Raw genomic sequence first — 14,537 nt, 5'->3', positions numbered from 1 at the left:
TGTAGATAATCTCGGTTGTGTTCTTTGAATTGCAGAATTGTCAATATGTTGACATGTTTCGTGGTTGCAAGTTCAGGGCGCATACATACATGATGGACTTGGAATTGTGCAGAAACTGGAACAGACTGCAACCACGATGAGGCTTTCTCGGATATACGCAGAAAATCAAAAAAATCAAAGACTATTCATGCACTAATCCAGCCAGTAGCATTTTGTCGGATTTGTTTATACACAATCAAGAGCGGGGAAACCGTGCATTGAACGACCTTATAACGTCACAGTTGGAGCTATTCGCAGATGGAGAAGCAGCCAATAATTCTGGGACCTCGGTATAATGACCGTAAGAAGTTTATAATCCCCAACACTGATGCGGGGGCTTATAAAGCAAAGTTTGTGGAAGGAAATGAACCTGCTCGAACAGGACTCAACTTCATTCTCGCCATTTTTGACTGGAAACTCGTCGACCATTTTTATCCTTGATGCCATTGTTAGCAAAGATCAAGAACCAAGACGTCATGGCTGCCGAGATCAAGTACAACAAGAACGGCATCCCCGAGTTTGAGGACCTCCCGCTGGGAAAGACGGACCCTCGTCGTTCCGCCTGGGGCCTCTATGGTGATAAAGACGAGTTGGGATTTCTGAACCGACTGACCGACGAACGCGTCGCCGCCGCCGCCAAGTCGGAGATTCAGACAGGTCATCGGTAGGTTACTCCCACGGGGCTGATCGAGTAATTCTCATGTTTTCATGAAAAGTTTATATTGACGCTTCGCAACCCAGAGTCTCGCTCAACTGGCCACTCGACGCCCAGGCCTCGCAGGGCGGCACCGCCTTCTTTGGACGGGGCGCATTCCACAAGGAGCTCCTGGGCAAGGCGCCGTTCACGGGCAACGACGACGTCTGGACGTTCAACTCGCAGATATCGACGCAGTGGGACGGTCTCCGCCATTTCGGCTACCAAAAGGAAGGGCTCTTTTACAATGGCGTGACCATGGAGCAGATTCACGCCTCGGACGACAAGGGCAAGAGTACCGTCAATGGTATCCAGGGTATGTATTGCACAGCTATATGGCTCCCAAGATTTGCGAGAGCTCTCGGCTAATAGAGATGTGGCAGCTTGGTCTGAGCAAGGTGTCGTTGGTCGAGGTGTCCTGGTTGATCTGCACAGCTGGAGAGAAGCAAACAGCGAGCTTGGCGCATACAATGCTTTCGATTCGACCAATATTCCGTTGACTGATCTCAAGGCATGTCTCGAGGCTCAAGGGACAGAGCTACGCTTTGGTGACATTCTCATCATCCGTTCTGGTATGTTGACTTTGATATCAATCGTTCATGGCTCACAACATCTCCAGGTTTCATGGCCCAGCACGCACAAAAGACACAAGAGGAGATCAAGGCCCATCAGGAAATCCACCGCTTTGTGGGTTTGGAGCAGAGCGAGGAAATTCTGAGATGGATCTGGGACAACTTTTCTGCCGTTGCCGGCGATCAACCGGCGCTCGAGTGCTGGCCGACAAAAAAGGACTGGTTTCTCCACGAAGTCCTGTTGGGCGGCTGGGGATGCCCGATTGGCGAGCTCTTCAACCTTGAGAAACTGGCTGCGCACTGCCAAAAGGAAAAGCGATGGAGTTTCTTTGTCACGAGTGAGCCATGCAATGTACCAGGCGGTGTTGCCAGGTAAGTAACAGAGTCCATTACCAAGGAGCCCAGTACTGATAAGAAAGCCCGCCAAATATTCTAGCCATATTCTAAGTTTGTGTGTCGCGAGGTAGCATGAGACAATGTCTGGGCAAAGAGTAAAGTCAATTCACTGTCGAGGCTGAAATCATTGGCAAAACGCGCAAGTATTATACTGTGCATAGTTCGGAATACCATGTTGGCCTATTTACATCTTGAATCAATGACGAGAGGTCCTTCTTGCTCGTATGTCGAGTTCCTGACCAATGCGGCCACTTGTGTATATTGACCTTACTTGTTTTCGAATATGGGGAAAAGAAAACATCAGCTACCAAGAAACTGTAGTGCAGCAAGAATCGCAAACTTGACGGAACCAAAGAGCATATATTTCAGAACGAGATCAGTGCTTATTTCTTGACCTCCTGTCCCGTCTATCAGCTGTACCATGAACCAAACCAATTGCTCTTTAGCATATGGAAGCCGTGAATTTAAATCCTATTTCGATGCCTCAATTTGGATTGAGCGCTGTACCTCCTTCCACACCTCATGAATAACAACAGCATGTCCTTCTGCAGTTACCGGCCGCCATGACGCCTTATTTTCCAATCATGCCCTCCAAGAATGCTCGCGCATCTCCAGGGAATATCTTCCGGATACAAATTGGTAACCGCTCTCAAATTGGGAAATCTTCTTCAGCCAGCCGTGGCTGGCTAGAGTTCCGCGAATCACCTTTGCGACATACGCATATTTATCGCTTGCGATCACTTGGATTGAGAGTCAGCATCTTGACCAATTCAAAGCTTTGATTCATATCACTTACGTGCTTAGTCTCCGCGAGAGTGACTGCAGCTTCTTGTCGTTATCAGCTTCACGCTTAGCCCTCTCCATGGCAGCTTCGTGTTGTTCGGTTGCAGCCTTTTGGACCTCCTCATGTGTTGGCGGAAGTCGTTCGTTTTGCAGATCAACTTTTCTGGCATCCTCGAAACTGCTAATTGCGTTCTTAATTCCCTCGGCACCCAGCATAAGGGTTCCGGCAGGCAACCTTCCGCCAGACACAGTCTTGAGTTCTGTAACCTTCTCCGACTCCTCACGGAGCACCTGGAATACACGCGACAGTCTGCCAATGGCAAGAATTTTGTTCTTGATCGCCCGTCTCTTGTACTCGATGGACTCTGGGTCGTTCAGTGGATCATTCAGTGGCGGCGACGCAGGTCCCGGCGAGTTGGTGAGTGGCGTCTCCTCCTTGAGTTCCTCTTCCGAGCAAGTGTGCAGGATAGCGATCAACATGTCTGTGATCTTCTCTCCGACAAAGGGCAAGGACCAAGTAAAGACATCCATGAAGTTTGGTAGCCAGTACGGGTGAGGCGTGCAGTTAAACTGGCGAATGTTCATAACATTGTTCTCGTACTTCAACACGGCTGCCTTGTTGTTATAGACATCCAGATAGTTGGGTGCGGAGAAGATGGTCATGACGCTTGGGAAACCAGTAGTGCGCGTCTTACGATACATTCGGTATCCGGCATCCTGTGCCTCGTGCGCCCGAATGACCGATAAAAGGTTGTTCTTTTCCAAAAAGGCACATGCTGCAGGGTAGGAGAAGAAGTAGGAGCATCCTCGTACGTGGTTGTGCATGAAGAACTCGCTCGACTTCTCCTGGCCAAAGTCCTCGAGGGGATCAGCCCAGAGGATATCGCACATTAGCCCCTGTGTAGGGGGCTCGCGGAAGCGGTCAATGTTTCTAATATCGTCGAGTGTGTGCAGCTCGGGACTCAATCCTCCGTGGATACACAAGAACTGCTTGTTCATGACAGCAGCCAGAGGCAGGCAGCAGAAGGATTCCATGCAGGCCTCGTACACGTTCTCTGAGTACTTGTGCTTGCATTCGAGCTTGAACGTGAAGTAGTCGGTCAAATGCCGGCATTCGTGGTTACCTCGCAGCAACCAGAGCGTCTTTGGGTAGTGAATCTTGAGGCACCACAAGTACAGGACACACTCGATACTGAAATAACCACGGTCGACGTAGTCGCCCAGGAAGAGATACCTTGTCTCTGCCGGGTCGCCACCAACTTCGAACAGCTTCATGAGATCATAGTACTGGCCGTGAACGTCACCACAGACGGTGATGGGGGCATCCATCTCCAGCAGGTTGGGTTCCTCGCGAAGTAGCTCGGTACCCTTCTTGATGATCCACAGCGCCTGCTCCTCGGTCAGGCGACCTTCGCGGTAGAAGTGTTGCTTGAGGAAAGTGATGTTGGGCTTTGTGTGGGTTTCATCTTCAAAGAATTGCTCGTCGCTAGGGGTAAAGGTTGCGGGTGCCTGTACATCTGCATGGTCGCAAAGTCAGTCATTGCAATGGGCAGGCGAGTGTGCACTGTGTTTGTGTGATAGGGCAAGGTGGTGATGCGACAAGAGGCTGAAGCCGCGGCGGGGTAGCATGTGTCTATGTCGTAGGTAGGACAAAGGGGGGGAGGGGGGAAATCGGGCGGGATGGGCAATAGACAGATACCTTTGCAGACTCGCTCCTGTGTGTTGACCTGACTGCCATCTTCCATGGAGTGGATGGTGAAGTCGATTTCGGGGACGGGCTTCTTCTCTCGAATGGCGCGAATGGCATTGTCAACCTGCATGTTGCGCTGCTGCTCCTCCACGATGGAGGGCGGCTGGCCGTCTTCCTCCATTTCGAAGCCTCGTGAGGGACCGCGCCGGGGGGGTTGCAGGAGGAGGGGCGGGGGGGTTCAAGACGGGTGAGCGCTGGCGACAAAGAGGCGATTACGGAGCAGAGAGGCGGTTGCAGCTGGAGAGGGATCTGATTAGATCTCGAGGTGAGGTTTTCGTAGGTTAGCTCAGTTGGTGAGCGTGATGAAGGAATGGGTAGCAAAAGGAATGGGAGGGTTTGGGAGTAAGTAGTACTAGTAGTAGTAGTGGTGGTACTGGATGGGGGGCCCAGAGCTGAAGGGGAGCGAGTGGGTTGGGCGACTAGAATGGCGGGCAATTGGAGGTATGTTACTCCAAAAAAGGGTCTGCCCACAGATCGGGAGCGGGAACAGGGAGGGGAGTGGGAGTGGGAGTGAGAATTGTATTGAGAGCGTCGGCGGCACCAAAGTTCGGATAATGCCAGCGGTGAAAGGGACAAAGCTTCGTAATGGTTTACATGTCAAGTTATCTTGATTATCAAGCCCATGAACTACATATTGAGACCTCTAAACATATCTCGAACAGACACTGACAGTACGCAAGGACATGGCAGAAGTATGCCTTGTCTGACTGATGACACAAGCGACGAGGCAAGGCACATTTTGGACCCTGCCGCCAATAAAAGGGACAAGGCTATTAGAAGCATGCCAACCACTTTTGTTACGTCGCCGCCCAGGCAAGAGGTTTCCTCCGATAAGGGACTATTAGGTGCAGCTTGTCAAAACCCAATTTCTCGAGTGTTTTTGATCTGGCTGAAATTGATTCCCTCACCCTGGGTTTGTTTTTTTCTCTCTCCATCATCCCCTATTGTGTGCAATAAGTAGTACATCAATAGCACACTAAAATATACGAGCCATGTACTGCCATCGATACCCATGTGTAATGTACCCAAAAATATACGAATTCCTCATCATTGGACTGGTCTGGGGTTATTATTTAGCACCGAATTTCCACAGAACAATTCCCGATAAGGGAAAGAAGGCAGGTAATCTGGGGGTTTTCATTCGGGCCTTGAGCACTTGAACCCCACCATTCGCTTACACTCACAAAACTCGCCGCTCTCCCTTGATTCCCATTACACAATATCGACGTCGCCTGGTCTAGGATGGGAGCTTGGGAGCAGTTTCACAACAAAAAGCAGGAGGCAGCCACATGTATTGAGCACCAGGCTGCCAGAGACCATGGGGATGCTCACCGAGAATAATTAGGCGCAAGTAGGACTTTGTGACGAACCAGAGCAATTCTCGGCACACCACACAACAGTCAATTGCTTGGAATCACCCAAGCCCACGTATCGGCTTGGCAATGCCTCCGTGCCGTGAGCCGCCGCCTCTTGTTAGAGTCCTGACATCAGGATCGACTCGTGCTAATACGCCTTTGCCATCTCCAACCTGATTGGCAACATTTCGACGTCCTCTGAGGTGCCCTGCAGAAGCGATACTTGACAGACTTCCCTCACAGGCGCAATGAGCATTTTGTCCAGTCAGCTCAATTCTAGTTAGCTGCAGTTCCGTGCATCGCGTGACACAAACCAATACCTCCGTAGGTACGCGCTATATACTGCGACTCCAACTCCGACCTCATGTCCTTGTAGCATGCAGTTTTAAAATCAGCCAACACGCCAAACCCGCGTGCTCAAAGAGAGGTATCCAAACAAAGCCACGACCGTATAACATGTCAACATCTCGGTCAACGTGACCGAATCTTTTCTTTTTTCCATAGCAAATCTATCTCAGTCGAATTTCCAATCTTTATTCAGGCATAGAGGGGGCTTGTATATGAAGTACCATTTCTCCCATGATTTCGCTACTACCAAAAGTTGTCAGCCATGTATAGCCGGCTTGTGTGTACCTCTGTTGGCTGCCATTCACAAGTCGCATCTAGCCAATTGAGGTTGCAATGGACTGCTCTGCGACCATCCTCCCGCCGAGAACTGGAGTCGAATACACCAGGCTGTATTGAAACTGCATTCTGTCACCTGAGAGGCATGGCAAACAATGGTTCCACTGCTGCAACTTAAATTTTTCTCTTTGAAGGGGTCCAACGCTGGCTAACCGACAACCCTGCGCATAATCTCCTCCCGGGGGAAGTTTGTGTTTCTCCAGCGCGAGATGTAATCATCCCGGTTGACTGCGGCACCATTAGCTTTCTCATGTCTCCTCTCTGCGAATATACTGCTTACTGTAACCACCACAGATCCGTCTGATGCCAGTAAAGGCGCTTCGGCCGTGGAGGACTCTCCAATTGTCAAAGACTACAAAATGTTTGTTAGTCAATAATGCAACGCCGTTATCGAACATTCACGGCTCAGGCCCGAGCTCACCCAAAAGATTGCCTGGTGTCAACTGAAACCAGTACTCAACAGATTCGCGCTTCAGTATAGCCTCCCATTTCCTAGCAGCATCGTACCACTCTTCAGGAGAGTATTCGTTGTGGAATGGCACGACACCTCGATCATCATTGTTCCATCGAACTCGTTGCAGCTCTCCAGTCGTCTCATCCACCTCGAGAACGGGGTAGAGCTTGTCAGGGGAGATTGTGATGCCCTCGTTTCCGCTGGCATGCCACGGCAGCTTGACCCGGCTCAGGACATTCCAGGCCTTGGGGTCCTCGTCCTTGAGCAAGGCGGCCGCCCAAAACCCATCCACCAGTAGCGATTGTCCGCCTAGAGAGGCCTGGCCGTTTTCGGCAGACTTGTCAACGTGGGATAGTAGGTGAAAGGCCTGTAGTCCAGCTGGGTCGGAAAAGTAAGTATTGTCTGTATGCGCTGCCAGGGCAATGTTGGTGTAGGCTGTGTCGGCTAGTGCCAGATCTGGCACAAAGTCATAGAAGCCGCCGTAGTGAGTTTGTCTTATGAATGCAATCTTTTCTAGAAGCTTTTGGCTGGGCTCGGCGGTATCATATGGCACCTCGGTAATGAAGCCAAATCCGAATTTTCTCTGCAAGACTCATCAGCACCGTTCGCAGTGCAAATCCTGGAAAGGATGCGCTTAGTAGTTGCTGACGATGTAGTTTGTCAAGGTGCCAATTGCCTTGGTCTCATCCTTCTCGATGTCTTTGCTGCTGACTGATGGGGGCCACTTTTCGGCCAGAGCATTGCCTTTGGAGGTAAAGGTGTTGATCCTTGGAGGGTCAGCAGAGAAAATCATAGATGCGATGGGACGACTCACGTTACTTCCTCGGGAATAGGCTGATCTTCTTCAAGATAGTAGTCGATGAAATCCCAAGGATAAAAACTCTCATGCGCATCATCGGACCCTACAGTACTGTTACTGGCTGCCAGATAAAGATTATCCAGAGGACTTTACATACAGCGGACTTTAACACCTCCCTCCTTGCTCTCAACACTCAGTGCATGAACATCTCGTGGGATCTGATGAGGTATTAGCACTGGCATAGGATGCGAGCATCAAGATAAGTCTTACATCGAATGTGTTGAAGCCCCTTTGCATCGTGTCCTGATTGACGCAAGACTGGCACCGGCAGTTATCCCTGGCGATGGGTCAACGGTCGTGTTCTTTCTCTCGGGCAATTCGTGCCTACCGTAGCCATATATTGGGCCTATCAAGTATGTCAGTATATGTAGCATGCAAGATAATCACTGCTGCAGACGATACTCACAAGGACGTCCGCTTTAAATCATTTGCAACACCTTTAATAGCAAAGTTGAGACCTCGATCGCTTGCAATGACACTGCGCAATGGTGTCTTGCTTCGCCCGGACAATTGCCTGATAACATTATGACCAGCTCTCACTGTTCTGATGCCATGCCTAGATTTTTGTCTTGTAAGTTTGTGTGGTGGTAATTTGGCTGGGGGCCGAGTATAGCCTCAACTCACCTTAGGAGGGGCACTCCGTGCGCCACACGTGGTATCATCTCGCGTGTTTGTTGGCAGGCTGCTGTGCGACCACGGTGACGAATCGGATCGTATCAGCTTTGAAGCAATCAATATCTTCAGATTTAGCCAGTCCGCTTACCGCAGAAGCGGGCAAAAAAAGTACGATCAGCAAAATAGTCCGGCTTGGTGGGAGTAACATACGATCATAAGTCACGCTTGAGCGGACAGAATTACAGATTACAGCAACCGAGGTACAAGCGAGAGTTGACTGCAAACAAAGAAGCGACTTAATCCATTTGGTGGCTGTGGCGCAGTTTGATCCACGCGCCACAGCGGCAATCACTACAGAGTAGGTACACTTGAATAATTGTAACTCAAAGCATCGAGACCCGAATCTATCTAGGTAACCGTATTCATATCATCAGTACATCTGGAGCATTGAAGACTTGGCAAGACGCACTGAGATTGAGCTTGGTTGATTGCAATTGACCAAGTAGAAAAATAGCAGTTGTCATGTTGAGCTTTAAGAAACCTCCGGCTCCCAATACAGACAAGGGGCCCCGTCGATATTATGTAAGCATGCCCTGCGCGCTGGCATTAGTATTAAAAATAAAAGTAATTTAAACCATTTTCGCATTGCAATTATTTTCGCATTACAATTATCTTTGCATTATAATTATCTTCGTATTATAATTTTTTTCTTTTTCGCATTATAATTATTTTATAATTATTATTTGTGGCCATTAAAAAGGAAACGCCAAAGCCTATAATAAAGGCATAAATTCCTATCGCTGCTATATATAACGCTATAAAGCGCTGTAAAAAGTGGCAGAACGCTGTAAAGCGCTGTAAAATAACGCTTATATAATATCGACGGGTCCGTCGATATTAAATCGACGGGGCCCCGTGTCTGTATTGGGAGCCGAAACCTCCATGGTGCCGACCAATCACCATTGTTGCTAGAAGCCTCAAATACTATTGCGAAGAAAGAGCACTTCATGACACTTGTCGCTGCGTCTTGGGGCGCTGGGGGGTTTTTCCAGTTTGATTGACCAGTCAAGCATCACTCAATCTGGCCAGCGTTTTCAACCTGTAATCTGACCAAAGTGTATGGGGTGCTGCGGGGTAGTACTCACTGCTTACAGCCTCGCCAGTGATTTATATACTGGGCCACCTAGCACGACTGCCGGGCATCTGTTGAATGTTGTATTTGTCTTCATCGTTACATTATGAAAGTCGCCATGGATTGTTTTCGTTCTGCTCATGTGAGATGGACTCTGCTCATGGAGAGACGCGGACACAGATCATTCAACACTTGTCCAACCTGTGGTGGTAGCCTTTCAGCTGAGTGGCCATGTCTAGATCCTACAACGATCAAGATGCACGATCACCCTAAAGCAAGTTGGAAATCCGGCCAAGCTGCTGGCTGCGACTTCTGTAACCTTGTGACGCTCGTGATTCAGCATGCGAGTACTCAGCACCGACTGAAATCCATAGATATGCCCACATTCAACGAGCATGGCGACAAGATTGATACAAACATCAGTGTATGGTGGGGCAGAAAGTTTGATCGTTTTGTCTTGACAATCGGTTACTTTACACCTATCAAGAAGGGCGAAAATACCACATACACGATTACGGCCTGTCCCGAAAGTAAGAAATTTCTAGGTAGTTTTGTTCCGGTACCTTCATGAATGATTTGTAACTCGTGTGGCGTTCCGTTGACCTTGTGCTTACGTAGAGAAAACCTGGCTCCTTGAAGCACAAAGTGCCAAATTGACGGATAGGTCATCACCAGCAGCGATAAATTTGATCCAATGGTGGCTGGAAGACTGCAAGAAGAGACACACTTCCTGCACAAGAGCAACCGATGGCTTCATGCCGAGTCGATTATTAAAGATCTCAGACGGCATGGTCAAATTGGAGCTTGACATCCAAACAACAGAACCATACGTTGCCCTCAGCCATTGTTGGGGACCCACCAAGCCGATCAAACTGTTGGAAAATAACCTACAGGCATTCCAACAAGGAATATCCGAAACAAATCTCCCTCGGACCTTTAGAGAAGCCGTGAAAACATCACAAAGACTTGGTTATGAGTATATATGGATAGACTCGTTGTGTATTATACAGGTACGTCATCAGTGTTTTCACATCGTGTAGTAGAAGGATCTTTGGATGTTTGAAAGGCAGGATTTTCTGCTCTCTGATCGACGCATCAAATCTCAAGTTCTTATTATGCAGTCAGCATAAATCAAATACTCACATATCTTTGCGAACCAGGATAGCGATTTGGATTGGAAACAGCAGTCCAGTTTCATGGCTTCTGTCTATGGCAATGCCGCTCTTGTGCTTGCGGCTTCTTCTTCTAGATCGTCTGAAGATGGATTCCTGCGGAGAACTAAGGACAACTCTGCTCTTGATCACTTACCAGGCATTACTGAGACTTGTATCAAGTTGCGGAGAAGGGGACGGAGCAGACGTATTGAACGCTCCGTACAGTTGCGGCTGGAGATATTACGCTCGCATCGCGGCCCTCTGGACGATCGCGCTTGGGCGTATCAGGAAGAAGCAGTGGCGAAGCGATATCTATCATTTGGAAATCTCGAAATGATGTGGTGTTGCACAGAGGCCATACATTCAGAGTTTGGCAGTCACTCTTCGCAGCATGTGGAAGCGTACATGCGAATGAAATTAACAACATTGTTTACTTCTATAACCGATCCTCGAAGTCTGGGAACCTACTGGCGACGAACCATCGTTTTCATGTACAGCTGTCGAAAATTGACGTATCAGTGCGATATTCTTGTAGCGCTATCGGCTATTGCACAAGCGTTTCATTTCAAGGCGAATTTAACTTATCTCGCTGGACTATGGAAGGAGGATCTGCTCCGAGGACTTTCTTGGTACAATAAACGCAGGTCTGCTTCACAACAGCAGTACTGTCCGTCTTGGAGTTGGACTTCTGTTGGCGGAACGTCTCAGTACTATGATTACTTTGGTAGTCTAAATGATGATTCTGAGCCATGCGCCGTGGTTGTTCAAGCTGGTACAAGTCCTGCAACAACCAACATATTTGGGCCCGTCTCCGATGGTCTGGTTGTCCTACGAGGGCCATCAGCGATGGCGACTCTGAAACTCAATACGACAGGCGAAATACTTCAAGCAACGTCAGAGACATTCAACGGGGTATGGTCGCAATTCTATAAGCTATCGTTGCAAGGGGGGGTATACCAAGACACGCCACTGGTAAAAACAAGTGTCTTGCTTCGTGACGGCACACGGGAAATATCAGCCAGAAGACTTGCTTTCGGGGAGAGTATCCAAGCACAAGACGATCTGCAAACTCTTGAAAATCAAACGACAAATGTCTGGATTCTACCATTACACTTTGTGAGTGACGGCTCTGAAATACGTTTACAAATTCTTGTGTTGGGTCGCGACGAGATGGATCCAGACCGTTTCCAGAGACTTGGTCTTATCAGTCAGCGTGTGCGCATTGAGGGAAAAGACAAAATCGATACATTTCATAAGGTTATGCAACGGGAGATGGTCTGCCGTGAGTTTACGATAGTTTAGGACATCGGTCACCGCGATATTATACCCAACCAGAAACAACAATATCACTTGAAATTATCTGCCTGCACTATGCGCCGCACCCTGATCCGTCGTAACCTATAAGCCGTTTAAAAAAGAGTAATGCTGACAAGGCATTATCTCCCAAGCTATCAGGGCATTAGGCCAAGTATATTTTCAAATATTTACGTAAGCTTACTATTTAAAAAGAATAAATGGAAAGAAATTGCTTTTTATAATTTATTAGCTTAAAAAAGATTATAATATATTTTTTTTTCTTAAAAAAAGTGAATTATACGGAATCGGGCTACGGTATCAAACTGTAGTATCAATTTCTACCTTATAGCAATACCTCGGCATACGTCTTCTACCCAAACCAATCCAAAATTATACAAAAACTTGCGAATACCAAAATAAATAAATAAAAAATAAAAATTACTGCGAAAAAATTCCGTATGCCAAATCTGGGCCAAATAGAATTAGATATTGATGGTTGTGTGTTGAAATATACTTGGACTAATGCCCCGATCACCGTGGGGGTAATGCCCTGTTAGCATTACTCTTAAAAAAAGAACATGACAACAATCTGACTGAAGTAACGCTTTGTGATTGATACAGAACTAAATCACATAATGTTGCCATGATAAACCCCCCCTGCTAAAAGCCAACTGTAACTCATTGGTCGTTGCTTAGTGTAGTTTGATCCTTCCAACCAACCGACCACTCCAAATGTGTGATTAGTCGCCGTCCCAGTCTGTCGGGTCACCACCAACGCAAGGGATCATCACTAAACTAAATTCTAGGTTCATGCATGCCAACTCATCATAAAATTCAAACAGTGAATCAACAATGAACTTCATTCCTGAAGCAGACGATCTATTATCGTGCGTCATTCACTCATGTAGACTTGCCCTTGATTGAGGATGAGTACAACTGCCTCTAAAACACAAGACTCTGGACGCTTTTGGAAGGCTCAGTACACTGTTCGCTACAACTTGATAACAGCAGGTCCTTTAATGGTCAACCAGCATGAGGCTCTGTTGTTGACCTACATGAGTCGGAGACACTGTTGCAGCATCTCGGAACGTCATGTCTCCTCTCCCAGGCCACAACGCGGGCCACATGGTATTTTGGACCAAAATCTGCCCAACAGCACTCAGACTTTCAGTCACCCAGCCACTTGGAACTGCCTTGCCAGGGCGAGGCTGGCTTGATCCCACGTTTTACATGGTCTTACTCCTGCATAGAAAAACGTGGCGTTGGTTGTCATCGCGGCAAATATCCCATCTCTATTGGATCACTAGTCGATGAACCGCCAGCACAGGCCCCGGTTGTGGGGAAATATCCACAGACAACGACGTGTAAGTGAATAACAAACACGGCCCGAGCCAGTCACCAGGCAGATTCCGCCTCCCGTGCCGGTCGGTATTTATGATATGTTGTCTCTATGAGAACCATGGACTTTCTTTTTTGCTTGAATCTTTCTTTCAAGCTTGACGCTCATATTCTCTTCTCACCATGGCTCTGGCAGCAGTCTTTATGCTCCTGGCGTGCCTTTTCTACTTGCCAACCACATTTTGTAGTATTGTGCCACAGTCACGGTACTCTTTACTTTCTTCATCAGTGGACTCCTCATCAGATACATGTCAACTCGATGGCTACGTGTCCTGCGGCAGTAATGCTCCTGCCAACTTTTGCTGTTCGTCTGCAGATACGTGCATGATCCTCTCGTCAAACACTACCGTCGTGTGCTGCCCCGAAGGCGAAAGCTGCGATTTAATTGAACCCATCCTCTGCAATATCCGGCTGCAGAATGTGACCGCATTTCCCGACTCTGGTGTCTACACGACGAGACTTGGAGATGCGCTCCCAACCTGTGGTGACGGCTGTTGCCCCTTTGGCTACAGATGTAACTCGGACAGCAACTGTGAGCTTGAAGATAAAAACGGCACATCAGAATCCGACAATTTGACGGCAACAACAACTACGGCAGCTCTGGAGGATCCAGTCACAACAGAGTCGTCATCATCATCGACCCACAAAGCATCGCATACCAAGACATCGACCGCAGAATCAGTTCTACCGCAAACAACTATAGGGGATGATCAGGTATCCGCGAGTCCAAATGAAGACATGTCACAAGGAACAAGGACTGGCTTGATTATTGGCTGCACTATTACTGCCGCTCTTGTCATGATTATCCTTGTCTGTATACTGTTTTGCTACACACGGCGTGGGAGGAACAAGAAACGACAAGACTCAATGAAAAACACGATGATCTTTGAAAAACCATACATGGAATCGCCTCGTCCTCGAGAACGTCGCCAGCATGATCCGACCCTGACCAAGTTTCGCACCTGGCGGGGACAGAGCTACTACGCCAGAGCGGACGACAAGATGAGCAAAGTGTCGCCACGAACGAAAATTCCAGAACCCATCATTGAATACGCCGAACTGCCGGCCACACCGCCGCCGCGCTTAATGTCATTCGATTCTGGGCCCGACATACTTGCACTTCCCCCTCCGATCCGCGCTAAGACCACGCGTCAACGATTTGAGGGCACCAGGCCTGGGAAATCGCAGGATAGATGGAGTCTACGGTGACTTGTTATAAAGGGCTTATGTTATACGATGTTACGATGTCATGACTTTTAGACAATACATTCTTCTACTCAATCAACAAATAGACTCAATCGTTATTTCTCATATTCTTTCTACACACCGCCTGTGGCATGTTGTGTGAAGACCGTC

At 48.2% G+C, this 14,537-nt stretch overlaps 5 protein-coding genes across 5 annotated transcripts; 3 read left to right on the top strand and 2 right to left on the bottom strand.

Annotated features, from left to right (window-relative positions):
• Positions 1-515: 515 nt before the first annotated feature.
• Positions 516-1,752, top strand: PFICI_08325 (uncharacterized protein; the record flags this gene model as incomplete). Its single annotated transcript, XM_007836906.1, has 5 exons — positions 516-703; positions 781-1,049; positions 1,117-1,305; positions 1,353-1,677; positions 1,725-1,752. 5 exons carry the CDS (start codon positions 516-518, stop codon positions 1,750-1,752), a joined length of 999 nt encoding a protein of 332 aa, XP_007835097.1.
• Positions 1,753-2,493: 741 nt separating this feature from the next.
• PFICI_08324 (Serine/threonine-protein phosphatase 2B catalytic subunit) lies at positions 2,494-4,355 on the bottom strand (the record flags this gene model as incomplete). The annotated part of the gene is made up of 2 exons (XM_007836905.1): positions 2,494-4,001; positions 4,184-4,355. 2 exons carry the CDS (start codon positions 4,353-4,355, stop codon positions 2,494-2,496), a joined length of 1,680 nt encoding a protein of 559 aa, XP_007835096.1.
• A 2,066-nt stretch (positions 4,356-6,421) lies between these two features.
• Positions 6,422-7,823, bottom strand: PFICI_08323 (Trimethyllysine dioxygenase; the record flags this gene model as incomplete). Its single annotated transcript, XM_007836904.1, has 7 exons — positions 6,422-6,501; positions 6,554-6,625; positions 6,695-7,310; positions 7,377-7,494; positions 7,542-7,629; positions 7,684-7,744; positions 7,797-7,823. 7 exons carry the CDS (start codon positions 7,821-7,823, stop codon positions 6,422-6,424), a joined length of 1,062 nt encoding a protein of 353 aa, XP_007835095.1.
• Positions 7,824-9,589: 1,766 nt separating this feature from the next.
• PFICI_08322 (uncharacterized protein) lies at positions 9,590-11,789 on the top strand (the record flags this gene model as incomplete). The annotated part of the gene is made up of 3 exons (XM_007836903.1): positions 9,590-9,863; positions 9,952-10,343; positions 10,494-11,789. The coding sequence occupies 3 exons, from the start codon at positions 9,590-9,592 to the stop codon at positions 11,787-11,789; spliced, it is 1,962 nt and encodes a 653-aa protein (XP_007835094.1).
• Positions 11,790-13,304: 1,515 nt separating this feature from the next.
• PFICI_08321 (uncharacterized protein) lies at positions 13,305-14,390 on the top strand (the record flags this gene model as incomplete). Its single annotated transcript, XM_007836902.1, has 1 exon — positions 13,305-14,390. One exon carries the CDS (start codon positions 13,305-13,307, stop codon positions 14,388-14,390), a length of 1,086 nt encoding a protein of 361 aa, XP_007835093.1.
• Positions 14,391-14,537: the final 147 nt, after the last annotated feature.

The sequence above is a fragment of the Pestalotiopsis fici genome, assembly GCF_000516985.1.
Source record: "Pestalotiopsis fici W106-1 unplaced genomic scaffold PFICI_Scf_5, whole genome shotgun sequence".
NCBI lineage: Eukaryota > Fungi > Ascomycota > Sordariomycetes > Amphisphaeriales > Sporocadaceae > Pestalotiopsis > Pestalotiopsis fici.
The sequence above is the reverse complement of the archived record's forward strand: the minus strand, read 5'-3'. Positions and strand labels throughout refer to the sequence as shown.